At 39.0% G+C, this 18,916-nt stretch overlaps 1 protein-coding gene across 3 annotated transcripts in view; it reads right to left on the bottom strand.

Annotated features, from left to right (window-relative positions):
- Positions 1–18,916, bottom strand: part of BMAL2 (basic helix-loop-helix ARNT like 2) — a 74,311-nt gene that overhangs the window by 19,774 nt on the left and 35,621 nt on the right. For 2 of the 3 annotated variants that reach the window (XM_081309044.1, XM_081309046.1), the window contains 9 exons: positions 16,797–16,954; positions 12,883–12,962; positions 11,159–11,251; positions 9,393–9,510; positions 8,444–8,587; positions 3,338–3,578; positions 2,756–2,862; positions 1,553–1,703; positions 437–495 (listed from right to left, as the gene is read on the bottom strand). In XM_081309044.1, coding sequence (XP_081165170.1) covers positions 437–495; positions 1,553–1,703; positions 2,756–2,862; positions 3,338–3,578; positions 8,444–8,587; positions 9,393–9,510; positions 11,159–11,251; positions 12,883–12,962; positions 16,797–16,954 — 1,151 coding nt within the window. The remainder of the gene's footprint in view (positions 1–436; positions 496–1,552; positions 1,704–2,755; positions 2,863–3,337; positions 3,579–8,443; positions 8,588–9,392; positions 9,511–11,158; positions 11,252–12,882; positions 12,963–16,796; positions 16,955–18,916) is intronic. The other variant, XM_081309045.1, reaches the window with a different exon arrangement.

Genomic DNA, 18,916 nt, shown 5'->3' with positions numbered 1-18,916 from the left:
GCAAAAGCTGCCCTTAATACTTTTATTTCTGCAACAAGATGTTTAACAAGCACCACAACAGACAAGGGACGATGACGCTGGCTGCCAGGGAAGGCTGTTAAAACATTACTCCTGCTCCTGAAGCCAAGGGGGAGCACAACAAGTGCACAACTCATGGAAACACAATGAAGGCAGTAACCGAAGTGTGAACAAAGAGCTGTGGGCATTCTAAAGGGGACATGGTGGCACTCCTGGGAGTTTCCAAGGGGGTACCTGTTTCCCTGTGAACTTACTCCCAAATTTGGGATGCCGATAAGCCACCCATAGAAGTCTTCTAATTTCACCTTGAAATTTTCCCCTCTCCAAGACAGAAAAAAAAGTAACTGCATAATACTATTAAGTAATAGTCTTAATGGTCTTAGCAACAAGTCTTCCACCAACTAAAACCTAAACTTACCTTCTGATGATTGAGAGCTGCAGTGAAATAATGATGCTCCTCTGGTCTCACTATGCCCCCTAGAATAAAAAAAAAAAATAGGTGATTCTTTTCCCCCTAAGATAAAGAAAATTGTTAAAACAACTACATTAAGCTCCATGCATTTGATTGTCAATTCTTGGCCCATTTAATGTTTTATGTACATGTTAATGTACATATTGTTAATATCACCACATCAAGGTATTTGATATGCTAATTATCAGGGCCATTGCCAAATATCCTATTAAGTATATGGTTACACAGTAACAAATTCTCAGTTCCTATCCTAGTGATAAGAAGGCAAAGATTACTGGAATGGGTGACAAGCAATGTTTGAGATAATTTTTTGGTGCTTTTTTTTAATATACCAAATATTGCAAATAATAAAATCAATAGCCAGGCATGGTGGTACATGCCTGAAATCCCAGCAGCTCGGGAGGCTGAAGCAAGAGGATTGCAAGTTCAAAGCCAGCTCAGCAATTTAGCAAGACCCTGTCTTAAAAAATAAAAAGGGTTGGGATGCGGCTCAGTGGTTAAGCCCCCCTGGGTTCAAATCCCTTGTACCCAATAAATAAATAAATAAATAGGTCTAATAAAACCTTATAGCATCATCAAAGAGAAACTTGTAGAAAAAACAGTAAAACTTAGAATAGGGCCATGGGAACATACTGTTGCCAGTCAGGAAAAGTGGCTCTTCCTTCAGGCTGACACAGCTATAGACAGTGTTGCCTAGCAACACTTGGGCTGGATTTCTACTCACTCTTCGGCACGCCCCACTCAGTCACATGTGGCATCCAGACTTAGAGGATATAGATGTAAAATGACATGCAGTTTAAGGACAAGACAAAATCATGAAGGGTAGGAAGGAAATGCCTGGATAAATGCTTTTACCATCATGTATTACACCAAGCAAAAGTACATTACAAAAGAGCAAACTTGGGAGAACTATTGCCAATGAACAACTCAGAATATAGCGGGCCCTCTGCATCCTCAAGTTCTGCATCCATGGATTCTACCAACTGCAGACTGAAAATATTTAGGGGAAAAAATTGCATCCATTTGAGATTAATATGAAGGTCTTAAAAATAAAGTACTTACAAAACTAGTGTGTTGACAGACACAATATATTCTAGTTCTCTGGTCCAAGGATTAGTGAAACTAAACCACTGGCTTTTTAAAGTTACAAAGGAGCCATCTTTCACTCTGAATTTGTATGAGTCTGTAAATATTTTCTCCTTACTCTGTAGAACTTAACAAGAAAAAACATTATTAAATATTAATCAAATTGAATATTAAATTAAAAATTTAACAAAATTAATCTGTAGCAACTGGAGAAATGCAAATGAAAACTACTCTAAGATTTCATCTCACTCCATTCAGAATGGCAATTATCAAGAATACAAGCAATAATAAGTGTTGGCGAGGATGTGGGGGGAAAAGGTACTGGTGGGACTGCAAATCAGTGCAACCACTTTGGAAAGCAGTATGGAGATTCCTCAGAAAACTTGGAATGGAATCACCATTTGACCCAGCTATCCCACTCCTTGATTTACACCCAAAGGACTTAAAATCAGCATACTACAGTAATATAGCTATATAGAAGTTTATAGCAGTTCAATTTACAATAGCTAAACTATGGGATCAACCTAGGTGTCCTTGAACAGATGAATGGATAAAGAAAATGTGGTACATATACACAATGGAATATTACTCAGTCTTAAAGAAGAATAAAATTATGGCATTTGTAGATATGGCTAATACAAGAGAATATCATTCTAAATGAAATAAGCCAATCCCCCCAAACCAAAGGCCTAATGTTTTCTCTGATCAGCAGATGCTGATCCATAATGGGGGAGAGGGAGGGAACAATGAAGGGACTTTGGATTGTACAGAGGGGAGTGAGAGGAGGGGAGGGGCAGTGGGGATGGGAAGGATGGTGGAATGAGACAGACATTATTACCCTACATATGTGTATGATTACACTACTGGAGTGACCCTGCACCGCATTCAGCCTGAGGAATGAGCAGTTGTCTCCATTTGTGTACAATGTGTCAAATGCATTCTACTGTTATGTATAACTAATTAGAACAAATTTAAAAATTTAATAAAATTAGAAACAATTAAAAACTAAATAGTAATTAAGAATTAATAAAATAATAGCCAATAAGTATAAGTCACCATAAAAATCAATTCCTTGAAGAATGATTCACATTACTAATTTCACAGGAGGAGAAATTTCAGAATTGAAGCTGTAATAAAAAAAAATCACCCAAAAAGTACTCCGCTCAGGGCACAGCATACCTGCTTTGTGCTTGTCAGTCAGGTTACTATGGTCATCTTGATGGAAATATTCATAACAAGAAGTTCCCAAAAGTTCCTGAGGCAAATATCCTAAAATGGCTGTTGCCCTGGTTTTAAGATTGAAAACAAACTTCAGAATTGGTGAGTGCACTCCCTCCCAGAACACTGGAGGCCCAGCTGTGGTAAGAATAGTGGGGCTGTGGCCTTGGGATGAGTGACCATTAGGCTGCCCTTGGCAGCTCTAGCCAGGACTAGGGCTGCACACCAGAACAGTCACACGGACACAGCCCCCCACCCAACCCCAGGAGCGCCCTTACTACTCCCCATCAAAACTGTGGCCACTAGCCAGGCCCAGTCTCCGCATTACTGGTTAACAAATATTTTCCCAATTTATATTTTTGTTTGAACAAATTTACTGACACATCCATACCCTTATCTCACCTAAACTTTATTCCCTGCTCTGAAGCCTTAAAAAAAAAAAAAAAAAAAAACAAAACAAAACAGCAGTACTACTAAACTACAGCTTTCATAGCCTCAAACACCCCATTGAATGCCACATCTGTATATCATGTAAATGTTTACCTTTGGTCTACATACACAAATTTTCCATTCATTGCAAACCGTGTTATGAATTCAGTTGGTTTCACTTTAATTTCTCCACTGTTCTGTGGGACAATATACGGATGCAATCTTCCAATGGCAACGAGGCAGGTAAAATGACTGTTGTCTTTCTTGTTGTCCCTCTCCTCTTCCATTCCAACCATATCTGGAGGCCAGCTTCTCAGGTAACCAGTGCAGTGGATGGTACAGAATTTTCTATGATCTAATTAAACATTTTTAGAAAAGGACATTTACATAATTATAAACTCTACAACTTCTTACATTGGCATTTACAGTAATTGTAATGGCTGTGAAATGGTCTTTAAATATGCTACAGTGAAAGGGGAAGGGAATTGGATTAAAAAGAAACCATCAAGGACAACCCCTAAGGGGCTCCCCTCTCACCCCTGCAAGAGTTCTGTTTCTATTCTACACAACTGAATAATAAATCCTACTCCTTTTATTCTTAAAAAAAAAAAAAAATGCCGGGAACAGTGGTACATGCCTGTAATCCCAGCAGCTAAAGAGGCTGAGGCAGGAGGACCGCAAGTTCAAAGCCAACCTCAGCAATGGCAAGGCACTAAGCAACTCAGGGAGACCCTGTCTCTAAATAAAATACAAAATAGTGCTGGGGATGTGGCTCAGTGGTCGAGTGTCCCCGAGTTCAGTCCTCGGTACTCCCCCCAAAAATATCTGATCTTGTTATTTAATGATTTTATTGATAGGTATTCCCCCCTACCCCAGAAACTAAATCAAATTATGTCAGAAAAGTAACTGATTGCTTTAATTTAGGATTAAGGAGGCCTATACTTTATATATTCCAAGTCAGTTTGTTTTTGTGATACTAGGGGTCTGATCCAGAGCTTTGGCTATACCTAGGACAGGGCTCTATTACTAAGCTACATCCCTAGACCTTTTCATTTTATTTTGAGCAAAGTCTTGCTAAGTTGCTGAGACTGTCCTTAAATTTGAGTTCTTCCTGCCTCAGCCTCCAGTAGTTGGGACTATAGGCATGTGCCAATGCTCTCAGTTTCCCAGGGTTTTAAATTATAATAATTATATCTTAGAAAAAGTTAAATTTCATGTCTTTTAGCTTATTAATTCTGGGGGTATATTATAGTTTATATTCATAAGCTTAAAAAGAACATTTAAATCATTATGCATATATTCTTAAATTTCCTATGTTAGCACTTATAATAATAGATATACATGGTATATTATAGAAATATTTTAGGGAATATTTGGATAAATGTAATAAAAGGTAAAGATAAAATCTGCCTAAAAAAAAAATCACTTTTCAGAAAAATCCCAAGCAATGAACTCATAGGGAACAGCCTGTCAAACTGGTCTACTAGAATAAAAAACTGAAAATATCCATATGCTCAAATATCAGGAAATGCCTAAGAAAACAATGAAATACAACACAGGCCTAAAAGATGGGTGGTATAGAGTTCATAGCAGTCCTCCAAAAAGGGGATTTAGGAGGTAAGAAGTAGAGGGAGAGAAAGGAAAAGTCTTTTAAACAACTTGTTTGTGATCAGATTTAGGAAAATCCTGAACAAGCTTTGTTTTACATTGGCATTATTTGGAAAGACTGTTACCATAATAAATCTTAAAAAAGAAAAAAATATTTAAGTGAAAGACCATATGGGTTATCTTAAAAAGAGCAAGGTGATAACTGCAAACATGTCTAGAAGACATGTGCCATCCTGTTTTAAGTGCTTTAAATGCATAACTTATTCCATCCTCAGAGTCCTGAGTGAGGTTCTAATATTACCCTCATTGTCTTGGGAACCACGGTTAATGCCAAAATTGCAGCAGGTACGGAGTGCAGCTGAAGTTTACATCCAAGCAGGCTGGTCCAGAGCCCGGATCCTGAGCTACTCATGCCATGGTGTTTGACAGTGAATTCTCTATTATGGGAGGTACTCAGACAGGAGGTGGAGGGCACAGGTACAAAAGGGTGTTCCCAGTCAGAGGGAACAGCCAGAGCAAACAGATTGAGACAGTAATCAGATGTGGCTAATACAGAGGCTGCATGGGTAACAGCTGGAGAATAAAGCAGGGAACACCCTTGAGGTCTTGTAAACCATACACAAGACCTTGCATTCAACACCCAATAGACATCATCTTCTCCACAGTCCATGGATGCCTTAAATAACAAAACTCATGGTCCCTTCCAACCTTAGACCTAGTCTTTATCACTTCTTCCCTAGCCTGACTTATGCCGCCACAATTAACCCAGGCAGTTAAATGAGAAACCTAGAACTATTCCATGCCCTTTCCTTTACATCACCCTAATGTCCAACGTAACTCAAAGGAATTAAAATAGGGATAATCATATATACAATGTTTTCATTCATATTAACAAAACTAGGTGGTATCCAAAAATAATAAGCCTTGCTGGGTGCAGTGCAGTGATGAACACCTCTAATTTTAGCTACTTGGGAGGCTTAGGTAGGAGGAGTATTAAGTTGGAGGCCAGCCTCAGCAACTTAGTGAAACCCTGTCTAAAAATAAAAAGAACTGGGGATATAGCTTGTTGGTAAAGCACCCCTGGGTTCAATCTTCAGTACCAAAACAAACAAACAAAACCCAGACTGGCTGAATAAAACAATATGAAATATTGTTTTTATTTTGTTTTAAATAAACAATATTTTATGCTGCCTATAGTAAGCTTTCTATACCAATAAAGAAAGAGACAAAGTGAAAATGATATTCCAAGCAAATGGAATCTTAAAGCAAGTAGGAATAGCTACCCTTACATCTGGTAAACGAGACTAAGACAAAAACTAACAAGAGTTCAAGAAGGTCGCTAATGATCAAGGGACTGATTCACCAAGAAGACAAATGTAAATCCGTACATACCTAATGTGGGAGCACCAGATTTTATAAAACAAACACTATTAGACCTAAAGGGGGAGAGAGGCGCCAATACAGTCATATTAGGGGATTTTAGTACCCACTCTCATTGACAGATTCATCCACACAAAAGTCAACAAAGAAACTAAATGATCTATGAAATGAACTTTTACAGAAAATTCCATCCAACAGCTGCAGGATACATATTTTTTTCATCAATACATGTTATTTTCTCTAGAACAGACCATATGTTAGGTCACCAAACAAGTGTGACCAAGGGCCAGGGACAAGAAATACCTTTCCAAGGTATTCATTCTCTCCTTGTTCTCTTTCATTTTTTTCTTCTCTTCCTTCTGAGCCACAAATACTAGCTATTGTTTGAGTGCCCCCTGGGAGCCAAGCACTAAGGAGCCACATGAAAGAGAACTGCACTCCTAGTCTTCATCAGCTCAGTTCAGGCTGCCATAACAAAACACCACACAGAGGCCCAAACAAGCAATTGTCTTACAGTGCTAGAGGCTAGACGTCCAAGATGAAGGAACTGGCAGGCTTGGTTTCTCCTGAGGCCTCTCTCCTTGGCTTACGGATGGCCTTTCTCTGTGTGGACCAACAACCCTAGAGCCCCTAGTCTTCCTCTGAGGACATCAGTCCCTATTGGGCAAAGGCTGTACCATTAAGCCCTTGTTTAACCCCATCACCTCTTTAACGCCTCTGGCTATAAATACAGTCACAGGGAGGTTAGAACTTCAACAGACAAATTTGGGGAAAACATAAGTTCAGTCCATAACATTCACTTTCTGTAAATTAAGAGGAACTTGCCTAAGGGTGCACAGTTCTTAAGTGGCAGACCTGACACTAAAACCCTAGGGAATTCAGAGCCCAGGCACTTCCGACTGTGCCCTAAGGCTACCCACCAGCATTTCTGTTGTGAGGTAGAAACCACAATGAGAACCTGGAGCATCTTTGATTCTAAATAGAGGTAAGAATAGTATTTTCATGGGGCTGAGGGAGAGCTCAGTGGTAGAGTGCTTGTCTAGCATACTTGAGGCCCTGGGTTCTATCCCCAGCACCAAAACAACAACAACAACAACAAGGTTTTCATGAGGATTAATTCACTTAGCATAGTATCTGGCACAGGGTAAATGCTTAGTGAGTGGATATGAGTGGTTATCATTTTAGGCAGTTGTCAAAAACAATTCAGACCAAAATTTGTAAGTTAAATCCTGTAGCTCCATACAAAAAGCCTCCTAAAGGATAAGAAAACAAATCTCAAGTTGAAATTTGAATAAAAAATCCTAAATAGCTTAGTATATTCTTAGGCAAAAAAAGTTATAAGATATTTTACATTTCCTAAAATTCCCTCACGAAATTAAACAAATGAGTTTTTAACCATTTCATAAAGCATCTGCAAGATGAATGTAGAAAAGAATTGCAAGACAAATATTTACAAAAGAACCACAATGTCACGAGAATTAAAACCACATCTTGGATATTTTAAGAAACTTTCACTGAAATTAATCAAACAAGGCTATTGTGCCATTAACACTTGTGTGTACACGGTTTTTTTTTTTAAACTTTTTTCTTTAAAGAGATCTTTTTTAAAAAGGAACAGTGGAGTGTCATAACAAAATTTTCATTTCCATCTCTGGTCATTTGTTTCTCTCTTAATAGCTCCCAAACTATAATTTATTTTCTTTTTTTAATTTTTAAAAATATTTTTATATGTATGGACCTTTATTTTATTCATTTATTTATATGTGGTGCTGAGAATCGAACCCAATGTCTCACACATGCTAGGCAAGCGCTCTACCACTGAGCCACAAGCCCAGCCCCCAAACTATAATTTCAACAGCACTATTAAAATCTTGGTCAATGAAGAAAATATGTAATTACCTGATACATTTGAAAGATACAATGAACCAATCTAAATAATTATGGTTAAAAAACAATCTTATGGGCTGGGGTTGTGGCTCAGCGATAGAGTGCTCGCCTCACATGCATGAGGCACTGGTTTGATCCTCAACACCACATAAAAATAAAATAAAATAAAAATACTGTATCCGACTAAAACTGAAAAAATAAATATTAAAAAAATTTATTTTCTTAGGTGTTTTTGGTCTTGAAGCCCTGACTATACATTTTACTTTTTTTCTGTATGGAAAGTATTTAGGACATTAAAATTTGCATCTATGCTACAAATCACTTGACATTTCAAAAGGATCATACCTTTCTTCTTTAAGTTGGGTAAACATCCGTGTTCTTCTTTGACAGAGATTTTACAGCTCTTTATTCGGCAGAAGAAAGATCGTCTGGAGCCAGAATACACACGTGTCCTCCCAGCATGACAATTACTGTGAACAGGCAAACCAGCTTTGGCAGAAGGGGGCAAGAGAAGAGGTGGAAAGAAATATTTTCAAATACTTTTAAAATTTACCTCCTGATGTTTTCTGATCACCTACAGTGTTTTAAAAATTTGAGAAAATAAATGATTATTTAAAGCAACATCATGATTATACAATAAATCCTGAACTGAACATACCAAAAAGTGTGGTTGTCAAGCAATCACATTGGACAATTCAAAACACTTGCAGTTTTTCTCCCCCACCATGGGGTGGATAATAAACTTATATGAAATAAAAAACTGAATTAAAAAAAATAAAGAAAAACTTCACTACAACCACTGTCAGAGGCATAGAATTTTTATATCATATTGGCACTTAGCATTTTCAGAGATTAAGTATTTTCACAGAATACTGAGTTATACTAACTGAGACCAGTTAGTATAACACAAGGTCTTTCATACTAAAAAGAACTAACTCAGGTATTGTCTCTCAGCATATACCTAAGTAATGAAAACTCCAACAATTGTTTTTACCCCAAACAATATCTTCTTAGAAAAATTAATTTGCTTATAAAAAATAATGACTATGAATCAGTCATGTGTTTCCCAAAGCACCTTCATTTGAATTGATTGTTATACTTACTTTCAGGTGTCTGTGTAAGTCTAGGAATTCTCTGTATAGCTATGTATTTTTCACCCTCTAGAGCTGGTGAACATAAAGTTCACTAATTCTCTTCTTGATAAAACCTTAATTAGCTGGTTTAAAAAATTGTACAGCTGTACTTTCAGGTAACAATTATATTTATAGAAAATGGTAAATAAATGAGTACTTACTTTTGGCATCTATTAGCTTCTCTCTTGGTGATATATCAGAAGAAGAAAGTTGTTCCTTTACTTTGGCAACATCTTTTGGATGTAAGAAGTCAAATAAGCTTTGTCCCGTCAAACTAGCCTATTCATAAGGCAGAGGTGCATTTAAAAATCAGTGCCACCTTTTTTTACATTTCCTCACACAGACATATGATAAATATTCCCTGTTAGAGGCTGATTTTTCTTAAGCTCAAAGATATATGTTCACTACATGGTGAGACATTGACTAAGTCAGTGTTAGAAGCATGGTGATATTTGTAGACAGAAAAAAATACATGCACTCAGAACTATTCTTGGATACATACAAACCATATACAAATGCCTAATTGCCAATATTCAGTTAAATCTTGTTACTGTTTTTAACATCCCCCAATTCACATAGTATGTATAAATCACTATGATTTACTTTGATCTTTTTTATCCTTGATAAAAGCAAATAGATTACATTATAGAATATGTAAATCACATAATATCCAATTTTAGGGTATAAGATCGCTATACTCTAAACAAACATAATACTAAAAAAAAAAAAACTAACAAAAAAACCACAACAACAACAAACCACCCCAGAAAACCTCTCACTTCCCTGTCTGACTACAATGATCATATCTCTTCTGAACTCCTGTATTACCCAGGTAGACATTCCTGTAGCAGGTGGAACAGATGGACCAGCTGACACAAGAAGACAGAGAGACTAGAAAACCAGCAACCTGACTTATGTACTAGGGTGTCGTGTGTTTGGCTGATATAAGTGTATGTCTATAACTCTCTACTTTGGAGCAAGTCAGGTTTCTGAATCTGAAAAGCCAACTAGATCCTGTTATCTATCACAGGGATCCCAACATCTTCCTGAGTAGCCAGTGAGCCACTTAAATGGGATCTGATGTGTAAAAGTCAGTGCCCAGTGGAACTGAACTCTGTGCCACTGATTTGGAACTTAAATGCTACCCTGTATCATAAATTATCTTAGCTTGGTGTGTGTGTATGGTGATCTCCAACTCCAATTAAAAAGGAGTCATCAGGTCTTGTACCACTCCTGTGCCCCCAGCTGTCACAGCTGCATGATTAACTGGTTCTCAATCCTTCTGCATAAAGGCTTATAATACATCTTTTCTAATATTTAACCCATTATCTATAAATGCCTCATATCCTTCCAACCTTGAAAACAGAGAGGAAATAATGGGGTTACTCAAGATCAAAGCTGTGGTCTACCTGATTTCTAGTTTATTCACTCTGTCGGATTAGTTTCACTACTGTAGTTTTTGAGTAGCTAGTTGAAATTAAACAGTGCTCAAGAATGAGGTAAGCCAGTTACACAAAAGATGTGCCTTGGATTTGTTGCCAGAGCTGAAATCAAGAGCTATTATGTAATGTATATAACTTAATAATGAGCAATAATGCTGTCTCTTGACATACAGAAGGGTGACTAACACTTTTCAGACACTCCAGTTTGGTGTCTTTTTTAGTCACTGTACCCTGAGAGACAGGTATAATTATTATTTCCCATATTTACATAGAAGGAGGCTGGGGTTCAAGAAAGTTAGCCTGCTAAAAGTCAAGAAAGGAACGCAGATGTCAGTAATAAAAACCTACCCTCTTTCCAAGTACCTTCTTCTAATTTAGCAAAACCTAATCCCCCCATCCCATGGATTAGTTGTTTAGAAACAGCTTCAGAAATATGAATTTGTTCAAAAAATTAAACATTGGAAAACATCCTTAGTTTTGGATACCTGATCATAATTAAGTACTTTGGAGACTGACTTAGAAACGAAGAGAATTTTTCCTCTTTCACATCCAACCACAAACAGGAAGCCTTCTGCAGTCTAGGATTTAAAAAAAAAATACAATAAAGTGTAAAATATCTTATGTCCTACATTAGTTCAGATGTTAAGGAAAATATGTGGCAATAAAATCAAGAGTGCTTACCGAGATGGTAAAAATCAATTTTAAGAATTTTTTAAAAAATATTTCTTTTAGTTTTCAATAGAGCTTTATTTTATTTATTTATATGCGGTGCTGAGAATCGAACCCAGGGCCTCACATGTGCTAGGCAAGCACTGTATCACTGAGCCCCAGCCCCAGCCCAAGAAAATTTATTAAGATGTAAAGATTGATAGATGATCAAACTGAATCCTAGCTTATGTTTTTGACATGGAAGCTTTAGCTGTGGAACGTTCAGTTCAGATATTTTCTAATATAAAAATTACCTTGACCAAATTCTACTCTCCTACATACAGGAACTCTAGTCATCAAAAAAAAAAAAAAAAAAAAAACCCACCCATAGTGAGGATGGAGGGTGTGCCGAGGTGGGGGCATTGCGCAGGTCAGGAAAGGTTGGACATGAGTCACTGGACACCTTCATGACACTTTCACATACATTCTGAATAATGCGACCACTCATTCAGAAACAGACTAAAAATTCTAACATATCCTCATCTCCCATGATATCTACCCGACAAATTCCCCTGTGATGCAGCCAACAGGGAAATGGAGATGAACAAACACAGAACAGGAGTCTGGCACTCCTACTTGGCATTCCTTGAACTTATTTTTACCAGTTGGAAACGAGTGAGGTGAATTAGGCAGAAATATTCAGGGGAAGGGGGGTGGGATCCACAGTTATACGTATGAAGTTATGACTGAAAAAAAAAAATACAAAGATTTGTGAGAAAGCTTCCCAGAAATACATTTCCCTATGTTTAAAAATTATTATTTTGTTATCTGCAAAAATTCCTATTTATTCATGTTAGGAATACTCTATTTACATTTCATGGTTTAAAGAAAAGAATAACTTTCTAAAAAACAAACAAGAACAAAATCTAAGGGCTGGGGATAGTAGAGCACTTGCCCAGCATGTACGAGGCGCTGGGTCCAATCTCCAGCACCAAAAACAAAAATAAAAAAAACCTTAAAGAAAAAATGAAGAAAATCATGAAAACATATTTGAAGACTGTTTGATAAGAGTACAGCTTGAAGCTCATGTCATAGCAGATGACCAAGACACTTATCATCTACCCAGGATAAGCCAGTCACATGTCACATCTTCCATGGCAAATCTCCAAACGGTGACTCTGAATCCTCACACATATGGAAGAATGAGGACAGAAATGCATAGACCAACAACCCATCCTGCAAGCAGTGACTGTTCATGATCAGAGAACAAGATCCTGAGGAACAGGACACTAGTTGGAAAGCTCTGAAGAGGTGACAATAGTGAGGACAGACCCATCAGGCTGTGTAAGGAGTTCACGCTACAGACAGGCGACAGGGCCCATCCTTCATCTCTCCTTCACTAATAAGGCACACCAATTTCTGTCTTCAATTTCTATATTAGAAGAAATGTGGTAGAATACACATTCTGTATTCTGTGTGTTTGAACAGAAGCAAAGAAAATCTGCCTCCCACTCAGAAATGAAGGGACAAATACAACTTAGACATGTATCCCTTCACTTACCTTAAGGATTAGGTGCCTGAGTTCATTATCCTGAATAAATGAAGGTCTATAGTGATCTCCTAAATAAGAATTTGTCATGCCTAAAAATAAACAGACCAAAAAATTATTGAAAATAGAGTAGAGAGGGAAATGAGGTGAGTTCTCAGTGAGTACTAGCAAGGCTGCTGGTGCTACTGAGGAGGAGGATGGCGGGGGAGCATTTTCTCTTCTGTAAACTTTCTCTTCTTCCATTATTATTAGATTAAAAACCTTGCTTTGGGTTTGCAAATCCTTGGAACTACTCATTCCTTTGTATTCAAATTCACAAATAGTAAAAGCTTTAAAAAGCATTATAAAATGCATGTGCAACAATATTCAAGAATACAGAAGAGTTAATTTGATAATTTCTTAACCTCATTAAAACTCACCATAAGAATTCCCCTGGATGGGGAAAGCCTGAAAATGTAAACAAATTTTATGGATTTGTAGTATTTTCAACTAAGAAAACTCCTTCAAAGATTACATGGAGACTTTAATAATATACAAAAACTATGTAAAATACAAATGAAATAATTCATTTTGAACCCCTCAGAGCTCATTATATTGAAATTGAAGCCTCTAAAGCAAAAGAAACATTGGGAAAAAAAAGAGAAGGAATTCGTCAGACCAAAACCTGGGTAAAAGTTTGACCAGAGACCAGCGAGAACCCAAACTACCTGTGTTGAGAGCATCCAACCCCGACATGTGATAGCCCTTTGTGGCCACAAGGGGGCGCAGAGGCTGAGCTACAGAACCAAAGTGCAAGATCCCCAGGGCAATTGTGATGCAGAAGCAAATCCACTTTCCCCAACTCCCTTTGAAAGAATTAGGTGGGGGTAACACCCCAAGACATTTTAACCACAAATTGATCCATGGATAGACCTGCAGCCCACACTCACTAATCATCTAAATGACAGGGGATAGAAAACCAAAAGCACTTCATGGTGAGTGGGTTACATTTTCCCAGACTAGTAGCATCTGGAAAAGCCCAGCATAAGCAAAGGAAAATCTCCTCTGTCCAAAATAACATGCATCATAGGCCTCAAAGAATTCCCCTGAATGATTTCTCCTTTGTTATTACGACACAGCACCTGGTGGACTGTAGCAGGAGGGAGATGAGAAAGAACTGAAAGATACTCAGACAGGGTTCAGGGCCAGGGTACAGCAGTGGAGAGATTCTGAACACAGTGGGGACACTTCTAGGTCTGGCTTGAAGCAAGATCGGCAGAGCACATACAGCAGAAGCAAGTTAGGGAAACCCTGTCAGTGAAAAATCACTAAAAGACCACGCTTGGGAGGAGGCACATGCTGAAGAGAAAGGAGAGCAGCCCAGGTAGGGTTGAGGCTACAGCAGGTTAGCCAACACCACAGATGCTGAGATATTCCATGCACCTGCCACGACCTCTAACATACCTGCTTTCAGAAGTCCATCAGCAAAAATGACCAGGCAGCCTGACCGCTTCACTTTCCCACAATCAATGCTGGTTATGGGTGGCAGAGCTCAAAGTGAGCCCAAATGACAATTACCAACACTCTTACTACCACCTCCCCATTAGAAAACTCCACTAGCAATTCATATGCATTAATTTTTTTTACTTTTTCAAAAATTTTTTTTAGTTATTGTTGGACTTTTATTTAATTAATTAATTTATTTATGTATATGTGTGGTGCTGAGAATCAAACCCCATGCCTCACACATACCAGGCAAGTACTCTACTACTGAGCCACAACCTCAGCCCCTAATTCTTTACTCTTAAAAACAACCCCAAAAGGCAGATGCATCATCCCCATTCTAGACACATGGAAATTGAGTATTAGAATGTCAAATGGCTTGTGTAAATCACAGTTATGAAGTTCAAGGAATCTGGATTAGGAAGTTTACCACCAGGGCCTACACACATGAACCACTCCACTCTGCCACCACTGGCAAACAGACTGCAGACACAGGATGCCCACAGGCTCTCTGAAAGCACACGTTGCAGAGCTGGGCCTCTCCAGACGTGGTCTGCAGACCACAGGCATCAGCAAACCACAGGGAGATGAGGTCAGAATTTAAGAATAAGCAGTTATGACAGTTTTACAGAAGTGCTAACATTTTCATATCATCTAAGCCCTTGATTATTTTTCCAGTTATCAACTGTATTCTGCAATAGGTGGAGAGTAGCAGCAGGTTACACTGGTCCCCCACCCATTTAGTTTGAAAAGCACTAGGAGAGTGTAGTGGAAAAGAAATTATTTCAACAATGGTCTGCCTTTAAAATAATTATGGTATCGACCAAGATACATGGTTCACCCGCGCAGCCCTTGTAAACCCAGCTTCTACACTTCCGCAGAGCAAGCCCCGGTATACTCTACCAAGTGCCCTGGATGCAGATCCGATGGCCTATGTCATCTCATGTAAGGGGAGCAGCACTGACTGAAGGACCTGGTGAGGCTGTGTGGACGAGCACCTGACCACTCACTTCAGCTCAGAAGGACTGAAGGCAAAAATTGACACTCTGCTGCAAGGAATCCCCCATGGATTTAGAGAGTGCCTCCTCCCCACCAAGCACCCATGGCCTCTCACTACACTCAGACCTCAGCTGGGACACTTACCACAGCAGGTTTTAATGATTTTGCCATCAGTCTGTCCCCCTTGTCTGGCCATGAACCCCTAGCAGGCAGAACCTTGACTCATTCATTTTTAAACCCTAGCACAGAGCAGGCATGTAGTTCAATTCATTGGCTGATCCCTAGTTTAGGTTCTCCTTTCTCAGGACTAACGTGAAAATACATGGGTAATTTCAAGGTTGCAATCAAATGACCTCAGTTGAGCCTGCAAATTTTCATTGCTACAAGATTCAAGGGAAATGCTGCATACACTTTTTGCAAGTCCACTTGTGGGAAAAAGAGAACTTTACTGCTCAATAGACTCTTATGAAAGTAAGATCTCCAATCACGCTCCCAAAAGGAAGCCTCAGGAAAAATACTGCTCTCCTCTAAGTTGCTTCTTCAACTGGATCAGGCAAAGTCCCTGAAGGAGGTCCATCTTTTCCCTGAAATAGATGTTCCCTAAAAAAAATGGCTTACAGTGTAGGACAGAGATCTAGACCAAGCCCCTTGGTCAACCTTTGTTCATTCCTTTTTTATACATTTTGAGCCAAATTTTGCCATCATCTTTTAGATCTTTACAAATCTTCAGAGTCTCCTTTGTGGTCTTCAGCTTGCTACTCTGCCAGGTCTTGTCTTCTCAACCCAAGTTTGTATCAAAAATATTATGATAATCTAAAACTCAATTTTCTACTTCCATTACCCAGCCCCTCAACTTAGACTGGAGTTATTCCCAAACCAGGTATGGTCTCTGCTATAATGTAGACACATATGCACTTATTATGATTCAATTTAAAAGTTAGACTGAACTTGGGGGACTGCTAGTGTTAGACACAAGTACACACATACCAAAAGGCAAGGACAAAGGACTTGGTACATGGGAGGATACCTGCTGACAAATGTGAATGACATTTTAATAGAAATTGAATTCAAGGAGACTATTTTCAAATAGAAACCCCCCAATGCCTTTATACTGTAATAATTAATACTGCTCCTCAGAACTTCTTAAGTATTGAGAGATATGAAGGGCAAGTAATATTCTCTTCATATTGCACACAGGAAAGCAAGCAGAATATAAAGACTCTGAGTTCACATTGTAAGCTTGAGATAAAGCTTTCATCAGAACCAAGTTTTCTGACTTTCAATTTAATATTCTTGACACATACAGACTGAGGACAGACAATGCCTATCAAGGGGGAAGACACATGGGAATAGAATCTCAATAGCCAGTAACAAAACCAACCAACCAGAGACACCAATCAGAGAAGACACCAGAAGCTTCTGGGGGAAGCTCCTCTCAAACTCACCTTTTACAGACTTCAGGTGCTGGACAGCCATCCTTAAAACTGTGAGTTTGTCCAGTTTACGGGCCACAGGATTGCACTGAGGGATCATGGCAGACAGTTCTTCAATCAAGTTGTTCATTTTATCTCTTCTCCGCTTTTCGGTTTGGCTATGAGCTTCTCTAAGAGGGAGAAAGAACCTTCTTTATACTACCATTCAGCAGACCCAGAGTCACCCCAGAGGCACCCCCTGGAGCACCATGAGCCAGGCAAGCTCCAGTGCTCTTCTGCCCAACTCTGGCCCTGCAGGTGCCATTTAGGGAAAAGGGAAGAGCTGTGGGAACAGGAAAAGCACTCATAAAATTCCTGTTTCTCTGACTGGGGATGTAGCACAGTGGTAGAGCACTTTTCTGGCACGCCCAAGGTCCTGGGTTCCATCCCCAGAGCAGCCCCTCTGTTACCTCTGTTACCGCCTTCCTTTAGGTTCTTTGCATGGCCGCCAAAGCCTTTTAGAGTTCCTTTTTCCAGTGTTTTCCTCTTCTAGCCAATTACACACATCTTCCAGAAATCACCTTCCTAATTCTCTAAGCCCATCTGCAGTGCCCCAGAGGAAGAGCCAAGCTCCCTGATTCCACTTTGAGATTCTTCACAACCTGGCTCATGCCTTCCTCTTCAGTTCCATCTTTGCACATCTTTTCCTGACAGCTCCAAACATCATGTGGCAGCAATGCCCAAAACACTTGTCACAATGTCACACACCTCTTCCACGCCTCACTCTTCACCAGGCTTGGAATGTCTTTTCCTTGCCCCCAAAAATCCTATTCTATTTTCAAAACCAAATTCACTCATTCTTCTGGAAAGCTTTCTCTGATGACTCCCTGACTAATCATTCCCCTTTCTTGTCCACCTCAGTACCTTAAATACCACCATCACACTTCATCCCATCTTAAACACCATCAATTGTAAAATATACTCACAAGGAAAAAAAATACCCTCAATTATCAGGAATATGTCACAGATGATAAGACATTTCCCCAGATGATAAAATGTAGATCTTAGATTTCAAGAATTATGCTGTTTTATTTCCAATATTTTGCTCTAAACATTCGTCTGTTTCTCCTACAACACTCAGATTGTGGTAACTCTGAAAATACCATGTATGAAGAATTTGGAGAGGGGCTGAGGCTGGGGCTCAGCGGTGGAGCGCTTGCCTAGCATTTGTGAAGCACTGGGTCCGATCCTCAGCACCACATAAAAATAAATAAATAAAGGTACTGTGTTCATCAACAATGAAAAGAAATAAAGAGAAGAAGAAGGAAGGAAGGAAGGAAGGAAGGAAGGAAGGAAGGAAGGAAGGAAGGAAGGAAGGAAGGAAGGAAGAAAGAAGGAAGATTTGGGGAAGGGGGAACAATTTGATGGGAAAGAGGAAAAGTGAAAGGCTTGCCCTGATCTGTTTTTACAGAGAATTTTAATCAAATGGAAAAATGTAATTTTTCCAGATTGCCAGGGGTTGGGGGACCATGGGAAGAGCACTGACGGAGACTGCCAATGCTGAATTGCCACCACCCAGCCACTCTCCCTTAGCAACGCCATTCTGGAGACAAAATAGGTACTTTGGGGGTGAACTGGATGGAATTCAAATTTCATTTACACAAAATTTAGTTATTTATTCCTTCTTTGATCTAATCATGAGCAACTTTTAGATTAAGATTTTCTGATTTAGGGCTGGGGATGTGGCTCAAGCGGTAGCACTCTGATGCGCGGGGCACTAGGTTTGATCCTCAACACCACATAAAAATGAAATAAAGATATTGTGTCCACCTAAAAAAATAAATATTAAAAATTTTTAATAAATATTTAAAAAAAAGATTTTCTGATTTAAAGAATGTCACGGCTGGGGCTGGGGTTGTGGCCCAGCAGTTGAGCACTCGGCCTCACACATGTGAGACCCTGGGTTCGATCCTCAGCACATTAAAAAAAAATAAAATAAAGGTATTGTGTCCATCTACAACTAAAAGAATTTTTTTTTTAAAAAAAAGAATGTCATAGCTATTCTCTTGTGAAAATGATCCCCGGTTTCTCCCAGAAGTACCCATCAGCATGGGCAGCATTAGTGGCCCAGAGGGAGATGAGTGCAAGGTGGG

Source organism: Spermophilus citellus (assembly GCF_964194105.1).
Source record: "Spermophilus citellus genome assembly, chromosome: 10".
NCBI classification, from domain to species: domain Eukaryota; kingdom Metazoa; phylum Chordata; class Mammalia; order Rodentia; family Sciuridae; genus Spermophilus; species Spermophilus citellus.
Note: the sequence above shows the minus strand (reverse complement) of the source record. Positions and strands in the feature narration are given on the sequence as shown.